Below are 23,456 nucleotides of genomic sequence, written 5' to 3'. Positions count from 1 at the left end.
AAAGGTTACAGGCTTTGATCCTTACCTCCCTTACACCTACCCTAAACCCTGCTGTTATCACAAGTGCTTACACATTTGCTCAATGACAATAGCAAGGACAACTTAAAGACAATAGGGTTGGGTAAAGGATAGAATGTCATTTGCCCTTCCAGCCTCTTCACTTAGCCAATAAATTGCAGCTTTAATTGAACTTGTCTGCTTCTGGAAAGGGGTGCAGCTTGGCTTTATGTGCAATGAGTCCTCAAAGGACAATTTGAGACATGCTTAAACTTGGGGCAACTGGCTTTTTATCAGGAATGCCTCACTTGCTGCTTCTGAAAACTTCAAAAGGGCTCACAATAGCCATGCTGCCTGCTTGGTTGAAAGAAAAAATAAATGAATACAAACAGGATTCAAGAATACTAATATTCACAGTTACTAGTTGGCAGCATCCTCTTTGGCACTTTTCTCATTTCTAAGACTGACTTAAGTCACCTCTTGTAGACTTCTATTACAGATTTTTTTAATTCTAAAAAAAAAAAAAATTTTGTGTCCCTCCATTGATCACAAAGGATTCTCAAAAGATAGAATTTAGTATTCATTGTCACAGCAAAATATAAATTACAGACAACAAAAAAATCAAAAGCCTATAAATGCATGAGGAAAAAAACTTGTATACATATATGTAAGGTCATGACTTATTTACAGTCAATGAAAAAGGACAAGAATCCTCTGTAGAACAAAAGACCAAATTATCAAATCCACAAACCACTCATGATTGACAGCTTATCTATCCTCAAGTCTTGTAGGGAACATACTGGCCTGTAGATTAGTGGCATTAAAATGACAACCTTCAATTATGAATAGAGAAAAAAAACTTTAAAATTTTTTAAATTTTAAGAAAGACGGAAACTTCTTTGCAAGAATATGACAGTGATATTCCATTATTTATACATCCACCATCAGGTTCCTTTACAACAGAACCTCCAGAGGACTGTCCGACATATTATTTAGATATTGTGACTACTGCTTGAAATGCTTGGCTATTAGCTTGATGTAGTATAAAAATTTTTATTATAATGAATATGTATTCATTCAATTCATTAATTAAATTTTGGACCCTAAAGACAGTATTTTTAGTGAGATCCCTTTCTAGTTCTTCATTCTGTAGAAATGTGACTGCCATGACTTCTAGATGTATCTTGTGATTCTTTAAGCATAGTGATTTTGGTCTATCTCACCTTCTTTTCGTTTTAAAGGATTTTTATTTATTTATGAGAGGCACAGACATAAGCAGGCTCCCCACAAGAAGCCCGATGTGGGACTCGATCCCCTATCCCGGGATCACGCCCAGAGCGGAAGGCAGACACTCAACGGCTGAGCCATCCAGGTGTCCCCTAGTTCACCTTCTAAATATGTGTGTCACGGTTTTCCAAATTCCTCTCAAAGATACATCATAAATGCTAACCAGATTATTAGTATCATAAACAAAAATTTTACTAATTTAACTACATAGTTTGGTTGAGTATTGATATCTTCCACATATTCTACATTTCCCTTTATTAAAAAAGGAAACAATATGTAAAATAAACATTCACCCTGGAAATGGAGAAAACAAGCTTTATTATAATGATTTGAGATTTTGTGCATGGTAAAGATATACACATGAAACTTGTTTCTCCTATGTTTCAAGACAGAATTAATTTAAAGTTTTATTTAGACTAAAGCATCCAAAATACTGTGGTACGTATGTAGCTACGAACATACAAACACTTTGATGCACAGCGTTCATTCTTTTCTTTAAATAGGCAGTCGGCATTTCGATTCGTAAAAGAACAAATGAGAAGATATCAGTTATCAATGTCAGAGAGCGCAAGACTTAGTGTTCTATACACAAAATGTATGAAACAGACCTATAAAGATGGAATGTACAAAATTTAAAAAGAAAAAAAGGAAGCAAAAATCCTTAATACTCATACATAGGATTGAAAGGCAATAGAATTGAGAATGATATAAAGGATTCTATTACAAGAATACACTCTGTTGAGGACAGAACATTCCCATGTCATAAAGCAAAAGCACGGAGTTTAAGGCTGTGTTGCTTTTGAAAATTAATGGACGTGCTGTACATTCATTGGGACAACATAGCCGATTTATTAATCTAGTTTAGAATATTAATAGCTTTCCATACATTCTCCACAAACAGACCACACAATCACTGCCACACAGTTCATCTTCAGAAAGTTTAAGATTAAGCATCATGATTTGTAGCTTACTGTCATTTAAAACAAAACAAAAAAATCATTTATTTATACCAAACAAATCTTTAATGGGCACTTAGTTTCCTTTATGGCAATACTAGATTCCTAGTTATCAAAAATATTAAAATAATTGTAAAGTTTAAAACCCTGCAACATTTACAGAATGCAACAGTATTACCACTTTCGATTTTAAGCAAAATTAGACGATGGCTGCAGCAAATAGCTTCAATTTTATCCTACCTGGAAATGTCTTGTTTTTAAATTATTTAACTAAAAATACTCCTCCCTTTTCAGAAGCTGAATAGGGAGGATACTATAGAGTCCAAGTGTACAAAAAGGTTTTTCCCATTTGAAGTGATCTGCACAGTACCTAAGGTTCATTTGCTATTTCCTCCAATTCTCTCAGTAGATATTACCAAAGCATTTATGCATATCCTTCAATGGTAAGGATCCACAGACACTTGCTACCGTACTGCTATTCCAGTTAACTCCAAGTGAGGACATACCCTGTATACTTAGGAATAGAAGCAAGTGTATTCTAGTTGCATGGACCTGTAGTATTTGTCTCAAATCTGGTCAAAGAGTAAATTAAAATAAGGAAACTTGGGGACTTATTTAGTTACTAGAGACTAAAAGTTTGATCAAGATACTAAGTACCATTAAAAAAAATGGTGAACAGTCATAAAGGCTTTTTATTCATGTGTTTCGGGATGGTCGAGTGACTACGTCCCCCAAGTCCAGCAGGAGAGGTCTATACTGGGTGGGAATGCATCACCGACCTTTACATTCGAACTGGCAATCTTTTGCCAGAAGTGCCCAGGGGACATCTGAATGGGTAATTTTTCAGTGCTACTTATCATGAATGTATGACAGGTTCTGTACACTTGACAAAGAGAAATCAAACAACGATGATGGCTCAGGGAAAAAAAGTCACTTACTTTAATATCCTTCTCAGTTTACCAGAAACCATTTTCTATAGATTGTGACAAAACTTCATTTAAATCTTGCCTATTCCTATCTTATCAGCAGCACTTTCCCCCTCCTCGAATATGCTTATTAAGAAATACAGTAAATGCTCCTATGTATCCAAATGTGAAATGTCATCTACACTTTAACATACAAGAGACTACATATGTTGGGGGAAAAATACAGTGTTTCTTGGAGTGCCCACAGCAATATGTTCCAGTGACACATAGTGGAACAGGTCTGAATTGAAGTATCTATTTTTCCATTCCAGTTTGTGCCAAAAATGACAGATTAAAAAAAAATTAGCCTTGTATTCAATCTATTATTGAGATATCCAGCCTGTTACGGTATGATGGCTGGTTAATTGCTAAATTCACAAATAAAAATTTCAATGATGTGCAAAATAATTCTTTTAAGTAAACTAGTCTTAAGACCAATAGCTTGTGACAGAACCTAAATAGGAAGCCATTTTTGCTTGTGAAAATAAACCAAAATTGATTTAACCAATTTAAAAAGTTTTCTTTTAAAGAATCTAGGAGCTATCAAGAGTCTAGCTTATCTTATGCAGAATGTTAGTAAATGGCAAAATGAAATTCCTCCCTAGAGCATAAGCTCCAAGCAGGCGGGAGTTTTGTCTGTTTTCTCCATGGCTGTGCTGTATCCTCAGTGCCTAGATCAGCAGCTTGGCACCTAGTAAGCACTCACTGAATACGAATGTCTGAATTCAAAGACTTATTATTATTAGTTCAGTATTGTTAGCAAACAGTATCTTAGTTTTACATTCTAAAAATGTTATTGAATTTTATGACTTCATTATAGTCTCAAATATTTCGAAAACTCTAGCTAAAAAAACAAACAAAAAGGTAAATCTAATGTTAATCTTCATGAAAAATTTTCTTTCAGAGGTTGATTTGGGCATAATAAATTTGATAGACAATTGGAAGTAGCTAGATTTCCCTTCTACATTTAAAAAAGTCCTATAGAAGAGAATGACTGAATTATAAATTAAAAAGCAATGAACATAACATATACATATGGGAAATGTTTTCTCATAGTACAGTTCTAAGGTGCTTTCAGTGAAAGAGATCCCAAAGTCATTATCGAAAATGCCAAACATGACATCCTATTTGGTAGAACTGAGTAGAAAATTAAACAGTGGAAAGAGACCACATTTTATTTTACAGTATCAATGACAGATTCACAATTAACTAAATTATTCTTCACATTTCTCCAAACGCATTTATACTTAAATTTAACTCAAGTTCAACGTTTCTTTTTCCTCCGACCTGTTTTTGTTTTTTTGAAAGCACAGAAGGCCATTTTCTGGCTAAAAGTCAGCCAATATCATCATTACTGGACAATGGTGAAAAGTAAACCTGTTTTCGGGCTTGCTCTACTAGGACGGCTTTAAACTGCGCGGTAAAGGAATGTGCTGGACGATGCTTCTGTCTTTCAGAGTGCTGCCTATTTGAGTACACCAAAGATTCAGCTATATATATATATGATACATTCTACACCTTACCCTAATCGTGTATACATAGTCCTTTAATGCCTCTACTATTCATTAGACAATGATAAATAACCATAACATGCCCTTACCTGTAATGCTTTCGAGATAACACAACTTTGGTAACATTTGCTTTCTAAGGGGAAACCATTAATCAATCACATGCCTTTGGTTGACACCATCAGTCCTCCAAAGGGCTACTTATGGCTCTCTGTCCTAGGATACTGGTGTCCTACTACATGTGCTGACATCTCGCAGGAGGTAAAGCTTTCGCTTTCATGAAGTGGAAGAGGAGAGACACGTGAGAACATGGCACATAAACTGTGGCTAACTTTTTCTTGATTACATACCAATTCATTAATCTGGAGTTGAGGGGGGCTGTTCCAAAAGGTAGCATTTGCTATTGTAATATGCTTTTCAAAGGATTGGGAATTTCATGATTCCCTGAAAATGGACTTTGTTTTTTGATACAAGGTGAGCAGGAGAGAAAAGGTGAAAAGCACACACAAAAAGGATCTTAGATCTAATCCAGAAAGGATGGGAAATTTGCAGTGGTTTTTAAGTGCCAAACTCAAAAGAGGCCTGCCTAATCACAGCTGGGAGGGTTTTATAAAATGGTCTTTTTTTTTTTTTTCTAATTTATATGTAGTTACTGGTAACCAAAAAATGTCACGTGAGTAATACCTACTGTAAAAGTGAGGTTAGAAGATCCCCCGGGTCTCATAACCAAAGTTAAATAAAGTGTGTAACTACAACAGATTTTGTTTTTGTTTTGTTTCTGGAAGCTCTGCACAAAAGCTACCATTCACAGGATTAACGAATATTTTTAAATATTCTAGGTTTTTTTAGTGTTTGATTTGCAAAATCAGTTCAACTACATAAATCCCTGTCTGATAAGCCATAGTTCACAGGCGTAAAACTTTGCAGTTTCCATAGATTCAGTAAAAGGGATTTCTTTTCTTTAAACCCTAGAAGTGAATTACAGAAATCAGATATGCAGTTTTTAAGGAAATAGTTACATTCAGAAATACCCTTGGAAAGTTCATCACTGATTCTTTCTAGCATGAAAAGTCTAGTGTAATCTGGTCCCGCGTCGAGAAATCCATTCCAGTTTATAGTGCAAGACCTTTGTAAGGGGCTGTCCAGCTGCCCAACCATTACTGTAAGTACCGATAGACCTTGAAACAATGGTTTCCAGAGTCTGCAACCACAACATGGCCATCTGAAGTTAGGGCCAGGCCTTGGGGGCCGTAGAGTGGGTCAGCGGATGTGTTAATGTAGGACAAAAATGATCCGCTTCCGTCAAAAACCTGTAAAAAATATAAAGTCAACGTTTTACAGGAAAGTTATGGTAATATGATGAAATAGGAGTTAGAAAACCCTTACTAATCTTTTCAATATAAAAGCATGCAGGTAAGGGGCACCTGGGGGTTGTACTTGGTTAAGCATCCAACTCTTGGTTTTGGCTCAAGTGATGATCTCGGCATAGAGTCTGCTTAAGACTCCCTTCTCCTTCCGCCCTTCCCCCACTCTCTAAAATAAATAAAAATAAATCTTTAGAAAAAGTATTCATGTAAGCCCAGAGGTTTGTTTAGGTCACTATCATAAATCCATTCCTTCCCTCTACTTAACCTTGCTTTTTCTCTCATTCTCTATGCCCCGGAGTCACTGACAAGGAGGCATGTCATTGGCCAACAGATTTCACTTACATTCTTAGTTCCAGAGGAATAGCCCTCAATGGTGCCTGAAAATGAAGGACCCTTGTTTCTTACTCTTGGCCTTCACCTTCCTCCTGACTTACAGCCTCTTTTATTCTCAATCATAATAGAGGAAAATATCAGCAAATAGAACACAGAGCTATGGTCGTGAGTCATAATATACAATGAGAAAATAAAGAGGGAGTTATAAGAAGTTGGTGGCTTAATATATACATTTGTGGGTTTTTTTAAAAAGATTTCATTTTTAAGTAATCTCTATACCCAACATAGGGCTCAAACTTGCAACCCTGAGATCAAGAGTCACATGCTCAACAACCGAGCCAGCAAGGCGCCCTACAACATGTATGTTTGTTTTGTTTTGGTTTTGGTGGGGGGGAGGACAGAGGGAGAGGGAGAGAGAGAATCTTAGGGAGGCTCCACACCCAGAGCAGAGCCTCATGTGGGGCTTGATCTCACAACCCCAAGACCATGACCTGAGCCAAAATTAAGTCAGACACTTAACCGACTGAGCCACCCAGGTGTCCCATGTACACTTGGATATGAAGTAGTCATCTTTTGGTCTGTAAACTTCTGCCGTGATGAAATAAAAGGAATGCTTCTCCTTTACAAGGCCCAGGCTGGTTTCTTTTGACCATTCCGCTAGGCCCATAGGTTTCTTTTAAAAGGCAGTGTGATTAGGCAGGTGCTATGATGGCCATAATCCAAACAGCTCAGCATCTGTGGTCTTACACAGAACTGCTATGTGCACTTCGTTTCCTGTCTGACTTCTGGCTTTCTATCACTTAGACAATTCTGGCTTTCCATCACATCTTTCAAGTGTAGATGTCCACTGGCATAATTAAGCAAGATAAAAATAATGGAGAAATAAAAGCATTTAGATTTACATTTATAGTATCAATCTTTATTTTTTTTAAGTAACCTCTATACCCAATGTGGGGCTCCAACTCACACCCTGAGATTGAGAGTCATATGCTCTACTAACTGAGCTAACCAGATGCCCCTCAATCCTTTTTCTGAGAAGTAAATACCTGTATCAGATTCAAACTGTTAACTACTGCAGTCTTCACAAAAGACATCTGGGTACTAAAATGCCAAATGCGATTCATGACACCATTATTCCTAAACCATGAAAACATACTATTTTTTAAATTTGTTTTTGACAACTTTTAATTTTGAAATAATCGTAGGTTCGTAAGACATAGTAAGTTGCAGAGATAGTACAGAGAAATCCCCTGTGCCTTTCACCCAGTTGGGTAGAATGTTCCAGTAAAACCATCTGAGTCTGGAGATTTCTTTTTGGGGAGTAAAAATTAAGAAATATATTTCCTTAATAGTTTTTAGAGTATTCAAATTATTTATTTCATATTCGGTGAGTATGTGGAATTTGTACTTTTTGAGGTCCATTTCATCTAAATTGTCAAATCTGTACATGTCGAGTTGTTCAAAGGAATTTCCACATGCCTGCAAAGTCTGTAATGATGTTAGTGTATTGTGTCTTTTCCTTTATCAGTCTTCCTAGAGGTTTGTCAATTTTATTGATCTTTTCAAAGAACCAACTTTGTTTCATTGATTTCCTCTATTGTTTGCCTTGCATTTCATTGATTTCTGATCCTCTCTTCACTATTTCCTTCCCTCTGCTTGCTTTCAGTTTGTTCTGCTCCCTCTCCAGCTTCCTGAGGTAGGAGCTCAGATTACTGATTTCTTAACTTTCTATTTTTAAAGATTTTATTTATTTATTCCTGAGAACACAGAGAGAGGCAGAGACCTAGGCAGAGGGAGAAGCAGGCTCCCCGTGGGTAGCCCAATGTGGGACTTGACCCAAGGACCTCGGGATCACAACCTGAGAAAAAGGCAGTCAACCACTGAGCCACCTAGGTGCCCCCATTTCTGACTTTCTAATATAAGCATTCAATGCTACTAATTTCCCTCTTGTGTCAAATGGTGGTTACCAGGGCTGAGGAGTGGGGGAAATGGGGAGTTGGTCAAAGCATATAAACTTCCAGTTAGAAGATGAGGAAGTTTTGGGGATCTACCACATAGTACACTGATTATAGTTAAGAAAACTTAGGTACTTGAAAGTTGTTGAGAGAGTAGATCTAAATGTTCTCACCAAAAAAAGAAATGCTAACAATGTGATGGTGAGGGACAAATTAGCTAAAGACATGATGGTAATTATTTTGTAATATATAAACGTATCAAATCAACTCACTGTATACTTTAAACATGTGACATGTAGTATATCAATTACAGCTCAACAGAGCTGGGGAAAAAAATCACCCTCTCACAATCATCTTAGCTGCGCTCCACAAACTTGATATGCTGTATTTGCACTTTCATTCAGTCAATATATTTTTAAATTTTCCTTGAGACATCCCATCCCCTCTGACTCATGTTATTCAGCAGAATAATGTTTTTAAATGCACAAAACAAAATACATGGGATTATAAAGGAGAACAATTATATTAAAATACAGTTGTAAAACTTTTACAAAATTGCGATACAGTAATATGTGTACTTTTTTAACCAACACACAAAATAACAAGTAGTAGTGATGGGTCTAATACTCACTAGTTTTGAAAGAATGATGAGTATAAATGATAATTCAAGACCTCTGCAACTGTTAAATAAAAGATCATGACCTGAGCCAAAATTAAGTCAGACACTTAACCAAGTGAACCACCCAGGTGTCCCATTGTACATGTGGATATGAAGTAGTCATCTTTTGACTGTGATTCCTCTTTTTCTGTGATTCCTCTTGGTGACAAAGTTATAGGTATTACTGAAATTACTGTGACAACTGCCTCTATTCAGAATTTTTAAAATGTTTTTCATTAGTACCTAGTAAAAATAGTAATATAATATTTTTGTTCAATGGACCTCTTGAGTTCTAGCCACAAACACTTTGGGGATCTATGGGATTCATGTTAAAAATTCCCAATTCAGAGAGCTTCACTCTGGTAATCTGTTGATGTTTTTTCTCCTCCACCTTCCTTTGTTTAGCACTTCTGGTGAGATTACCTATGGTCTATGAAGAACCTAACCAATGACGAAAGGAAAACATTCCAGCTGGGAGACAGCCAATTCTTCACTTTGAACAAATAGCAATCACTCTAAACAAATACATTAGCATTTTCACTTACCTGGATCCTGCTGTTTCCCCAGTCTGCTACAATGATGTTTCCATTTGAATCCACAGCTACACCTGTTGGAGCATTAAACTGACCATTTCCTTCTCCATTTGAGCCAAACTTCAACATGAATTCGCCTTCCTGATTAAACACCTATAAGAGATATTTTTAAATCATTTCATTTTAAGTTGAAAACAGTTGTGCCAACATTATGAGTCTTAAAAAATATGTATCTGCACAGGTTTTTAATAACAAGCCCTATGATTTAAAATTTTCTGAAAAAAGAAATAAATCTACAAGGTAGACCCCCATATCACTTAGGGCTCCCCAATTTGCTACATAAATTTGATTTATCATTTGCTAAATCATTTATTTCTAGCTTATATCTGGTTATTGAATACTTATATGAAAAATACTTTTGTTATAAATTACAAAATAATATACAAATATAGGGTAGGGTGAGAAAGTGGAGCTATAACTTTCAACAATATTACTCATTTTGCCTTTAAATAAATAGCTAAATTTGAAGGACAGGCATTGTATTTCTACCATGATGGATGATCAAAGTTGGATCAGGACCTAAAAGTTTTTGGTTAGGCCAAATGCTCAGAATTTATTACCTTTTTGCAAACTCAACATGGGATAGAGTAGGCTGGACTTCACACTTACATCAGGGGAAAGTGTGTGTGTGTGTGTGTGTGTGTGTGTGTGTGTGTGTTTAATGGCACAGGCAAAGAATAAGAGAAGGGTTTTTTATATACTTTTTTCAACATATATATTTAGTTAAAATAGAGAGTTAATATGACCCTAAGGTTTTGATGGATGGAGCATACTGAGTGGAGGGGGCTGACAGAAGTAGGGAGCTACACAGAACTCTTTAGCAAATTCTTTAATATCTGATATGGAAAAGCAATGGATTGTTGCAGTTAATTAAATATTCTTATTAATGAAGTATTACTGTATTTGTATCAAATAAAGATTACTGATTTGGGCAGAATTAAATTTTTAAATATGTGTTTAAATTTAAGACTATAGTATGCATACTTTTACCTTGATGATTCAGATGATACTTAATGGTTGTGAAATATACCCAGGATATTATTTTAAGCATCCATTATCACCTAGCCTACATGTGTAGACGTACTCATTAACAAATCAAAAAGTATTACATGCAAAAAGCACCATGAAAGTAAGGGCTCCCTATACCAAGTGCAGATCTAATTTGAAAATGATCTCAGGATCTTTCACAGATTCTCCTATTGCCACCTCTGTGATCTTGAAAGATTAAAATGACTCTTTTAGTTATGTACACTGGGAAAGCAAAGCGAGAAACTTCCATCTCTAAAGGCTAAACTTCCTTTAAGATGAAGAATCATGACTGCTTCTTGAATTAATTCAATTAATTTGCCAAGTAAGTAAGCTACCTCTTTGGTTTGTTGGAAAGGACAAGAACCAGCTTTTGCTAAGATGCTATGTTTTAAAAATCTTTCTTGATTCCTTTTTATATCCTTTCACATGAAACATTCTTGTTTTAAAGACCAATGAAAGTGTTTGTTTGCTGGTGAGGACACAATTTATTATTCTCTGATCTTTCCCTTTTTAAGTCCTACCAATGATCTTTTTGTTTGCTTGTATGGATCTCTGAGTAAGTATGTTTTCCTTGGCATGCTCCAAATGGCTCAAATGCTTCCACTCTATGTTGGAATGACGGATAATGCCAAATTTAGTCTTACTTGTTTTGCAATGAAAAGAGAATGCATACTGAAGACCTCTAAAGACTTCTGCCATTTGTTAGCCCTGACCTACAGGCAGTTTTCACAATGACCAACAGAGAAGTAACTAGAATACAGAACCACTGCTAACTGCCACATGTTACACGGGGAACAAAAGCCCAACTATTCCATAAGAGCTATATGGCAACAGCTATCAAAGAGAAGAGAAAAAAAAAAAAAAAAACAAAAGACTGGTTTTCTTAAATCAGGGGAAAATAGAGTTTAAATTACTACAATAATCTACCTCTACTATACTGAAAACTTGGAAGAGTTTTCAGAATCTTAATAATTATAAAGAAAACATCATTTAATTGCTTATAAATTACTCAGATGAAAACATAATTAAGAGGCAGATGCATGAGCTGAAATAGTAAATTTTTACAGCTTTGATTTTTCTAACAAGTTTTTACGCAAGTTTTTGTGACTTTGAAAATCCTTTCCTGATTTTAAAAATTCTGCTCACCTCAAATACCACCTCCATTTGGCAGTCTTCCCTGATAGTCTGAGATACAGAAATCTGTTCTTTGTTTTCTTCTGGATTCTTACAGAACTTTATATGTACCTATTTTTAAGAAAATATTGCTACCTTGCCTTGCATCTTGATTACTTACACAGGTATTATTTCCTTCTACATTGTCAGCCACTGCTGGCAAATAGGAGTCCTCCCACATACCAATGCCAGTTGATTCATAGAGACTGCCTGGAGCACTGGGACGGAAAGGCTCTGAGGCCACAGTTGCGCTTTAGTAGAAAAGAGCAACTTGATTAATATTACTATCTTCCAGTGGGGGTAGGCAGAGCGGTGCCAGGCATTGGCTGGCCTCTGTTCATCTACACGGGTTACCTTCTGGTTACACGCGCCCTCTCGTTCAAGGAGTCCTCCATAAAGGGAATAGAAGAAAGGAAGTGTGATAATAGCCTGTCATTACTTTGCAGTTACTCTCATCATGCAAAACTGTGAAACTGTGACAGCCACCCACCCCCACCCCAGAGGATGGTCTACAGCGCAGTCCCTACTGCCCTATTGCTTCTTTGTTTCCCTCCTCCCCACCACTACTTTTCCTAGTCATCTTTCTTTTACCAAGACAGGTCCCAGAGAGAGAGACGTAAAGAGAGAGAGAGAGAGAGAGCAAGAGATGGAGGGAGGTGGGGGGAGTGGGGATGGAGCTCTATCACTATGGCAGCAGCATGGGACAGACAACATGGCAGGAAGCAGCCTGAGAAGGAAGCAATGGTGGGCATCCTTTTTTTCCTCCTGTCCCATCACCACAGCCCGCTCTGCTCTATTTTTGCATAAGGACTTGGCACCCACCAAAAAAGTTCAAAACCTTTCCATTTACTCAGGTTAAACATATCTTTGGGGACAAGCTGGGGAAATGAAGCAGTGAAGGACTCAGAAGAGAGAATATCTTTGGGTATTGAAATCCTATTTCTACGTAGCTGTTCCAGTTATCAACAATAGCTATTTTTCAATTTGGCTGCCCAATGGAGCAGACTTTAGTCACAGGCATATTATCATCTATGCTGTTCCCTTATTATCCTTCCTTCTGAAAATGCCTCACTTTAAAAAATTTAAATGAATTTACTTACAAGGAAAACTATATCACTTCTATAAGTGCAAACCAGCACCACTTGATATAAACAGAAGGTAACCCTAAAAAATAAACATTTAACTTTTAAAATAAAAATGTCTGGCAGTGCACTGCCCATGACCACCTGGCATACCTTCAGTGGAACCCGCACCATACCTTGAGAATCATGATCTAGAATGGTACTAAACATTTTCTCATTTCAGCAAAATGAGAAATCTGTTTTGATACATTTTTGTATTTCCTGATTTGCTCACAGTAAACCTCAAATCTTTCTTCTCCCTATACCTAGTAAGAAAAATGTATTACACTGTTTGGGGGAGAGTAATGGGCATTGTACACTAGGGAAAACCAAGAGTGTGAAAATATTCTAAAAAGGATGAAATAGCTATAGGAATTATACCAGGACTATTTCCCTTTTAAAATCTCTGGTTGCAGCAGCATTCTAATATCTAAATTTGTTTGAAAGGCATTATGGTGCAGATAACTGCAAAAGTGATCTGATTTTATGAAGCTGCAGAAAGTTCTGCCTCTTTAGGTTCAACGAATTGCTTTTCCAAATTTCATTTTTAAGTCATCTCCATTTACACTCGTTTCAAATTAAGAAACTTATCACCACCATATTTTGCTCAATTTTCTGACTCTTCAAAGTTTGTGTGTCCAAATTAAAACTTGCATCTTAGAGAGAAGCAAAATCTACTCTTTTATTTAGGTTAACTCCTTTAGTTCCTTTGCATAGAAGTATTATATTATTTTCTCTCAGACTGATTTCTCAATAAAAGCAGTTAAAAGGTAACAATAATTGACGTATTTTATGGTACCTTGACAGAATGATTATGGAAATCCGTAACAATAATCTCATTATTGCTATTTACGGCTGCAAAATGGGGACCTGCATAAAAGGTGAAAAAAAATATGTGAGAACTCTAACAATAAAAATGATTACAACACCACAGCAGTTGCAAAATTTACCATATTAGATATTTAAGAAAGAACAAATTATAGACTTAGTTCTTGAAAGATCATTCAGCCAGAACTCTGGCTCTAGATAATGTGGGTCCTCTATCAGTCTACACTTGGGACTGTCTACTCTGGCTTCTTTTAGACCAAGCTGAGTGTGCCAGCAGCCCTAATGAAGTGGAATGAGCAATAAGCATCAGAATTCATTCTCCGAGCCACCGTCTGAAAGTCACATCTGCCAGCTTCTCTGAGTACACATTAATCCTTTTAGGGCCCTCAGTTCCCACTGAGGAAAGATGTAGATTCTCAGTCCTAAGAAAAAGACTCCAATATTGAATTTTTTTAAAAAAGTAGAGCAGAAACCCGTATTTTGTAATTTTGGGTGACATTCAGAACCTGGCAAAACTGGAGACAAAGCACACAAAAAAAAAGATTATGCAAATAATCGTCAAATGCCAAAAGCACCCTTTCAAAAAGAAAATGTATACACTGTTTTCAGCCTCTTCTTGCAGATGTGAGAAACTAAGAAGCTTGTACTTGCAAAGTGGTACACCAAAAAGAAAAGTAACAGAACTGTCCTTCGTGTACTCAGCAAATATTCTAAAGTCCTGTTCTCTTATCCAGAAAGGTGAAAAAAAAACCTCTCCCATTCAGAAGCTCTTTAAACAAAGCTGCAGCTAGGGAGAACTAGGAGTTACTACACTGCTCGTCAAATATTTTTATTTCAAAAATATTTTATCTTAGTGTTTATGTTTTACTTAAATTCAAAAATTAGACTTCTAACTGCCTGCTGCCAATAAAAACCACGCATGGACTGCAGTTCAACTTACTGCAGGTGGAGTAATTGAGAAGCATCTCATCATGCTTTTGCTTAGATTTCATCCCCAGTATCTTTCCCAAAGCCAGCAAACACACTGGGGATTGAGGCATCTTCCACATGCTCCATCATGCAAATGTGAGCAGAAGAAGCATAAAAAAGGGGTTTTACATATTACCATCGAGTGTACCTGCAAACTGCCTGTCCCCATTTCCTCGGCTACCAAACCTGGTGACTATTTTCCCGTTTGGCTGGAAGATAAACACACAGCACGCCTTGTTGTCCACCACAATGATGTGCCCGTTGCGGTCCACAGAGACTCCTTTGGGCCCCATCAACTTTCCTGATCCAATTTTTGTCTGTTAGAGACAAGCACAGAGAATGAAATTTAAAACACTACAGAACATGAAGACAGACATTTGTTTTAGTACATATTTACTTAAATGTTCAAACAGGGGTGCACAGCTATTCATATGTCACAATGATCTTCTGCTTTTGTCACATCTATTATCTGCCACTAAGATTTACCTGAAATCCTTACTTTTTAAGAGGATCACCACCCAAAATGTTCTTGAATCCCCTTAACTGAGGTCACAGTTCCCTTGTAAAGATGCAATGTGGTATATAGCAAAAGATCACTGATCAGGAGTAGAAGATAGTTTTACGCCTGTCGCTTGCTTTAGACACACCTAGAATAGCACAGATGCATTTGATTTCAAGCTTCAGATTCCTTATATACATAAAAATGTAAAAAAAAAAAAAAAGACTTCAATAACTCCCAGTGGCATTTTTGGCATACTAAGTAAAATAATGTGAATAAAGCATTCAGTGTAAAATATAGCATGTATTATGCAATCATTAAAGGTCAACTATCATTGTCATTGTTGTAGATCATCACTGGTATTAAAATTGCCAAGCATCTGCCATGTGCTTAGTTAACCATGTGTTAAGTTCCATGCAGGCAAGAATCGTGTCTCTTCTACCCACTACTGTGTACTCAGAGCCTAGCATACTTCTTGGTGTCTAACAGGTACTCCATAAACACTTGTTAAATATATTGATTTGAAAAGTCCAGCATTATTTAGGGTAGTCATGACGACTGAATAGTTCTAGTTTTCATTATTTTAAGATGGGAGGAAAGCATCAGATTTCTATCAAACACATACCATATATATTTTAAAACTCACTCATCTTTCTTTTTTTAAGATTTTATTTGCTCATGAGAGACACACACAGAGAGAGAAGCAGAGACAAAGGCAGAGAGAAGGTTCCATGCAGGAAGCCTGATATGGGACTCGATCCCGGGACTCCAGGATCACGCTCTGGGCCGAAGGCAGCGCTAAACTGCTGAGCCACCCAGGGATCCCTCATTCATCTAAGTAGACTATATAAATGCCTGTTTGCTACGAGATGTAGGTCTTATACCTTTACTTTTATAGCTCCATTATAAAGAAGTACTTGACTCATTCACCCATTTATTTACTAATTCTACAAACATTAATGGGGTACCAACTCTGTGGCTAATGATTCCAGGCAAGGAGTAGACAAGGGCAAGACCAGCCCTTACCCAGGAAGATGTCTCAGTCACATTACACAGACAAATACGTTCACTGGGTCCTTTTTGAAGTGCTTGGTATTGAGTATTTGATTTGGTAGATTTGAGAGAATTCAAATAGGCTAAAAGAACATGACAGGTCACTAAAGATAAGGAAGGAGAATGAGCACCAAGGTGAGGGAGCAGCCAGGAAGAGTGCCTGGTAAGTGAGAAGGGATGTAAGAGCCATAGTTCTCCCAGGCAGAGAGGCTCAGAGGGTCAAGTAGAGCTCTCTGTAGTTTTAGAAATGCTTTCTCAAATCTATCATATTCCTGGAAGAGAAAGTAAGAAACCACTGATATTAGTGGTGGTAGGAGAAACTGACTTTTCATTTTATATTCATCTGCAGGGTTTCTGTTTATTTATTTTAAGATTTTATTTATTGGGGTGGGGGGGGGGAAGAGAAAGAAAAAGCAGGAGCCAGGGGACAGAAGGAAAGGGAGAAGCAGACTCCTCACTGAACAGGGAACCTGACATGGGGCTTGATCCCAGGACCTCGGAATCATGACTGGGAGCTGAAGGCAGCCACTTAACTAAACCACCCAGGAGCCCCAGTTAGGGTTACTTTAAAAACTTATTTATTTGCATGTATTACTTTTTAAATTAAAAAAATTAATTTCAAAAAATTTACATTTCCGTAGGTTTTGTTTTTCCTCTTTTTTTTTTTTTTTTTTTTTTAAAGATTTTATTTACTCATTCATGAGAGACACAGAGAGAGAGGCAGAGACACAGGCAGAAGGAAAAGCAAGCTCCATGCAGGAAGCCCAATGCAGGATTCGATCCCGGGACTCCAGGATCACACCCTGGGCCAAGGGCAGGTGCTAAACTGCCGAGCAACCCAGGTGTCCCTCCTGTTTTCTCTCTCTGTATTAGCACTGCCTGATAGAAATGTAATATGAGCCATATATGTAAAAGATTTTTCTAGTAACCAACATAGAAAAAAACAAAGAAAAAAGTATTATTTTAATCACATATTGTATTGGACCTAACATATCTAAAAGTTATCATTTCAACAAGTAAACAATATTAAAATTATTAATAAGGTATTTTACATTTGTTTTACTAAGTCTTTAAAATCCAGTGTGTATTTCACATGCACAGCACATCTTAATTCAGACCAGTACCTTTTCAAGAACTTGGTATCCTCTGTGGCTAGTGAATACCAAATTGGACAGTGCAATTCTCTGTACTTCTAAGATCTCATTTATGCAATGGCATCAACTTTCACCTCTGTCAGAATCTCAAATCCGTATCTTTAGTCCTGGCCTATTTTACAAGTTATTACGTTAAATTCAAACACTGTTAAACCAAACTTACCTCATTTTCACCATTAAAAAAAAAAAAAACCCAAATTTGTACCTCCTGATTCCCTAGTTCCTTTATGATAGATACCACAGTTCATTTAAACCCAGGATCAAAATTTCAGAGCAAAATTTATTCTTTTACCAGTTGGAACCTCAGTTTCCTCATCTGTAAAATGGCAGCTATTGTATTTAACTTCTGGGTCATGCAGATTCTGAAGGACAGAGTGCCAAGCATAGCATATGGCACACAATCCCATCTCCACCCATTTGGTTGCTATCATATATCTGACCATCAGGAGTATCCTTCCTGACAGAGACTTACAGATAAGTGCAGAAAGAGAGTATGGAGAGAGGGACAGGGACGTTTTCCACAGTGGGGGATCAGATTGTGTGTGATCTTTAATCCTGGTTAAGATGATAAATAAGATTCAGCTTTGATCTCTTTAATATAAAGGGATACTTAAGGAAGGAAACAATAGGATTCTTGTAAGGGAATCTGTAGTATAAATTTGATCCTGATTTTGCAATCTAGCCCAGAGATTAAAGAGGCTATACCATAATGGTTTGTCAAAAAATTGTATACTTTTTTCATGTTATAATAGAAGATATGTCAATAAGGATCAAAAAGAAGAGAGGACATTCTAATTATTACAGCAAAAATATTATTACTGCCTAACATTATGAACACTAGTTGTTACTTTAGAATGATTCAGCCATATAATACCAAGCAGATGGTAATTATGTAGAACAAAAACAGAAGAAAGGGATTGCTGCCCTTCCATCCATGTAGTAAGAGCTAGAGCAGGTCTTAAACAAAACAAAACACCTTAAATGTTGTGGGCAAACGCAAACCCCTTTCCCTTCCACCTTCCTTTCATCACTCCAGTTTTGCTGCACTAGATTATACCACATGAAATTAATAGTTACTATATTTGGCCTGACAATGTGTCCCCTGTCTTAAACAGAATAGTAAGCAGAGTTATTTTAGACACTGACTTCGGAATAGTTAAATAAAGGTATTCAACTCAACAAGTAGGTCCTTGAATTGAAGAAGGAAGAGATGAGATATTTTAGAATATGGTGGACTGGGGTCTCTGTATCTGTTCTGGGGTCACAAAAGGTTCCTAGTTGGCCTAGAAGATATAGGTCAGCAGAAAAGATGGGAAGGAAAAAATTAGAGGCAAAAATGAATGAGAATCAGGGCTAAGAATCTGGTGAGTAAAAGAAAGAAAAGGGCATAAGCTGCTGTATCTCTAGAACTAACTAGAACAAATACAAATAATCCACCTTTGTGTTAAAGGTTTGTTTTTCTGAGCTTGTGTTTTATTTTACTGAATACCACTGAAAAGAAAGTATCTCAGTAAATGGTCATGCATATGGTCAGCTGGATGAGCTCCCATTACAGTACTAAAGCATTTTTACTTGCTATCCTTTTATCCCCTGATCAATGCCTATTGAAAACAAAAGGGTCTGTTGAAACTATACCATATCCATTCCCCCTATCCTCTAGAGGGCATGAGTGTTCTTGTTTATTCCAACTCTGAGGATCTGGATCTTCCAGGAAGAGTGTCTATTATATATAGAATATTGAACCACTGAATGAAAATTGCATAATTCAAGAAGCCCTTCTCTCTTAAATGTAAAACTCCAGTTTCAAAATGTTTTATTATATATAAAATATTTCAGCATATTAGATATAAAACTCTTGATTTTATCCTTATTTTAGCATTCACTTATGAAGTCAGAGACAGGTCATAGTTTCACTAGCATATGTACCAAGAGGAAATAGGGTGTTTCCAAACTAGATGGACAATTTCAAGAGGTCACTGAAAAGTTTTTCTTCTGTTGATGTTAAAGTTGTCGTATTTGGGTATATCTGACTACAAATAGAATTATGAAAACACAAAAGCAGCAGAGGAAGTTAGAGATATAAAAAGGCAAGAGACCTTTCTGTGTACTTAGCCATCTTATGGAGTCATCAAATTTCTAGTGGAACAAAAAAAACCTCAAGGGCAATTGAAGAGTTGTGTGTAATATAGGGGAATTAAAAACTATGGCTTTTTATTCTCCTAGATTGAAAAGATGCTGCCCCACATAAAACAGGGGCTCCAATTTGAGGGTTAATAATTATGGAAGTAACTTGATTTAATAAAAATGAGAGGACTATAGTGATCCAACAATTTTAAAAAGGAAAATACAAATTCCTCCAATAAGAAACTGAGTGAACTTTGTGTAATCTTCAGGATTCTGAAATAGATTATGAAGAGCATCATCTCTGAACATTAGGTAAAGAAAGTTGTGACTAGGTACTGGCATGTCATGAAGTCCAAATCACAGCTGATCAAACATTTCATTTTTTTGGACAGGGTTACTAGAAGCAATGGAAAAGAACATTTCTTAGATACCTATTTCATACAAGGCACATATGAAATCGAGAAATAAATCTCCAGCAATTCTTACCCAAATCCCAAAAAATAGATTTTTTGTTTTTTAAGATTTTTTAAAAATTTATTCATGAGAGACAGAGAGAGAGAGAGAAGCAGAGACACAGGCAGAGGGAGAAGCAGGCTCCATGCAGGGAGCCTGATGTGGGACTCGATCCCAGGACTCCAGGATCACGCCCTGGGCCAAGGGCAGGCGCTAAACTGCTGAGCTACCCGGGAATCCCCACCCCCCTTTTTAAAGATTTTTTTAACTAAAAAATATTTTTTTTTAAATCCAAATGTGAGTCTCTATTGAGACTCAAGGAAGTGATATTATTAGTTAATAAGTTGCAGACTTTGGATTCCAAAGTCTTGATCTAAGTAAAAAGCTCATGTTGTCACCTGAAAGAGAAGCCTCTAAGCAGGCTAGACAGGACAATGCAGAATGCACAGTGCTTATGGCCTTCAAAAACACCTTTGACAAAGTGCCTCATAATCTTCTTGTGAACAAATGCAGAAAATGGGCTGCACATAATATTCTTTGATGACACCTTAGAAGAGAGATTTCTGGTATCACCGGAGGGCTCTCAACTCTTTAGTGACTTGCTCAAGAAAGAGCTGATGCTGGGGACAATAGCAAATATGTCAAATGATGGGATGCTTCCCAAAATGCAGCTCAACTCACTTTTTCTCTGCGCTGCCAGCTGCCATTCTCTTGTCCTTTTGATTCCTATATTCTATATTTTAACACTAGGTTTCAGATTGCACCAAGCAATATAAGACTGATTCAAGGCTAACACAAAATTTTTTGTGTCATTTATAGCATCATTTTCCTCAAGGGGCTTGTATGCTTTTCAAAGGTAGAAAGCATGTTTTATGATTCTATTTCTCCCATTTCATCTATCATAGGTCTGAGAAAGTAGGAAGCACTTCATACACAACAATCTGTAAATTAATTTGGGAGATAACAATTGCCTCTTCAATAATCTTTGAATAGTTGTCTTCATTGAATTTAGGTAAATCTGCTAATATGTAAAAAAAAAAAAAGTGACTGAATGGCCTAATTGCTTTATAAAATGAAGCCGCTATTTCCTATACATAAAATTTATAACAATATCACTGCCCCTCTCCATAAAAGTTAGATGTAACATCCACATGTCTTTGTGTATGAAATCTTGAATTTCACCTTGTATTTCCTGTTTTTTCTCTCTACTGCTTAGCAGCCAATTGGTAGCTTAATCTTACCTTAAACTTGCCATCAGAAGAAAAAATGCTAACCCATTTATTATCATAGTCTGCAATGATTATGTCCCCACTGGGATGCACAGCTACTCCTGTGGGCCGCTGCAGCTGCCCGGGAGAACGGCCTCGAATGCCAAACCGACTTTTGAACTGGCCATCATTGGAAAATATCTGCAAAACAAATGACATTCCTTGGAATGTAAATGAGCACAGAAATTAGTGAAGATGGAAAACAGTCAAAAACATGTATCCTATGTACCACAGGTCAGGACATGCAAACCCCATTTGAAGAAAAGTCTATACACATTGTAAGCTTCTCTTTCTGTCCTTGTACTATGGATCTTAAGTCTTAAGCAGGAAAATACGCAAATATCTGTTTTACCATATAAGTGAAGGTATATAATTGAGAACCATACCTGTACACATTGGTTGTTGCTATCTGCAATTAGTATCTTCCCACTTGTAGATGCAGCTACCCCTTGAAGATTTGTAAATTCTCCTTTATTTCTTCCTTTAGTACCTAGAAATAAATTATAAAATCACAGGAATTTAAAAAATAATAAAATAGAAATTAAGCAATAGAGAATCAGATGTCTGTTTCTTAAAGAGAATTAGGTTTCCATAGGTAATCTGAGAATATATATTTTTTTCTTTTAATTACACTCAAAAAAAGAGAACTTCTTCCACCATGACCTAATCCATTAGGACCTAATGGTCCTGAACTTCTCTTCTAGACCAATAAAGTCATTGCAAAGTCACTTTTTTAGGCAAATGCAATCTTGTCTTAAGCTCTAACTGCACATTATTTTATGTTACATTAATAATCATATTAAAATATATTTAGATTTCACAAAAAACAATTTAAAAAAACCTAATACTACAATTGAGGATATAGAACAGGAGAGGGCCTTATTTTAGAGTTTTGCTGAAATCCCACCCTCTCACTCAGCAGCTCTTGGAAGAAACCTGACTTGAAGAAGCTTCTAAGAAGCTTTCAATACATCCAACAAACCACAATACATCAGATATTATTAAACTAGCAGGCTGATTTTCAGATGCCTTATTTTCAAAGACTCAGTATATCGTAAGGTGTATATTCTTCTTGAAAACATAGAAGATAGGGATCCCTGGGTGGCGCAGCGGTTTGGCGCCTGCCTTTGGCCCAGGGCGCGATCCTGGAGACCCGGGATCGAATCCCGCGTCGGGCTCCCGGTGCATGGAGCCTGCCTCTCCCTCTGCCTGTGTCTCTGCCTCTCTCTCTCTCACTGCGTGCCTATCATAAATAATTAAAAAAAAAAAAAACATAGAAGATATCCTATCCATATGTATTTGGATAAATAAATACAAAAAGCAAAGGAAAATTAGAGGGGGGAAAAATCCAAGGCGTCTATGGGTTAACAGATGTGTGTTTTTGTTTTTGTTTTTTTAACAGATGTGTTTTTGTTTTAAAACAAGTGTGTGGAACTTATTTCAATAAGACCATGTAAATATTAACAGATGGAAACAGACCGACCTCTGCTTAGAAATGACCAGGAAGAAGTTTAAATTTTCACAGAAAAAACTATGCCTCATTTGGGCGCTTTTATCATTTCATTTCATCATTATCATTTCATTTTTTTTTATCCTACTCAAAAGAGCAAGTTGATATTTTGGTTTTAGACATCAATGCAGCGCCTTAGGCGCACTTGGACAACGGCACGTGGATGGTGGCTAATGTCAGCCACATGCTGAAGCACGGCTTAGAAATGGCCAGACCCTTCTTAAACAGTTTGGGGTTTAGGAAGCGAAACTCGCAATGGAATTAAACTCAGCAGAATTGCTGGGCAGAAACATCTTATGTAGACCACCTGGTCCTGGTTCTCACCATGTAACCCAACCGAAGGTAATCTGCAAAGCAGTCACTTGGAGACACCGAAAATGCCAAGAAAAAGTTTATTCTAGGGGATGCCAAAGGAGACGACTGGAGGACAAGGCTCAAATCTGTCTCCCCAAGGAGGAGAGTCAAGGAAACTTAAGGGCAAACAAATAAATTTGGGGTAAAAAATTGCAGCTAACAATGCTTCTTAGTCTGCAGCCCCGGATTAATTCCATTAACCCTTTGGTTCCTGGCTTTAACCCGACCCACATGGTAGCTATTTCACTGAAATCCTGGACTCATCAAGTTTACTCACCACCTCTCTCTCATCTACTCGTACT

The 23,456-nt window shown here is 36.9% G+C and overlaps 1 protein-coding gene across 14 annotated transcripts in view; it reads right to left on the bottom strand.

The window, feature by feature from the left end:
- Positions 1-1,585: 1,585 nt before the first annotated feature.
- The window catches only part of TRIM2 (tripartite motif containing 2), a 168,603-nt gene continuing 146,732 nt past the window's right edge, over positions 1,586-23,456 (bottom strand). For 11 of the 14 annotated variants that reach the window (XM_049094271.1, XM_049094266.1, XM_049094265.1 and 8 more), the window contains 6 exons: positions 21,677-21,780; positions 21,264-21,431; positions 14,876-15,056; positions 13,742-13,812; positions 9,572-9,712; positions 1,586-6,023 (listed from right to left, as the gene is read on the bottom strand). In XM_049094271.1, the coding sequence (XP_048950228.1) occupies positions 5,871-6,023; positions 9,572-9,712; positions 13,742-13,812; positions 14,876-15,056; positions 21,264-21,431; positions 21,677-21,780 (818 nt within the window). In that variant the 3' untranslated portion in view covers positions 1,586-5,870. The remainder of the gene's footprint in view (positions 6,024-9,571; positions 9,713-13,741; positions 13,813-14,875; positions 15,057-21,263; positions 21,432-21,676; positions 21,781-23,456) is intronic. The other 3 variants (XM_025439230.3, XM_035698883.2, XM_035698884.2) reach the window with 1 other exon arrangement.

This window comes from Canis lupus, chromosome 15 (assembly GCF_003254725.2).
Source record: "Canis lupus dingo isolate Sandy chromosome 15, ASM325472v2, whole genome shotgun sequence".
Taxonomy (NCBI): Eukaryota; Metazoa; Chordata; class Mammalia; order Carnivora; family Canidae; genus Canis; species Canis lupus.
This window is presented reverse-complemented; position numbering and strand designations above follow the sequence as displayed.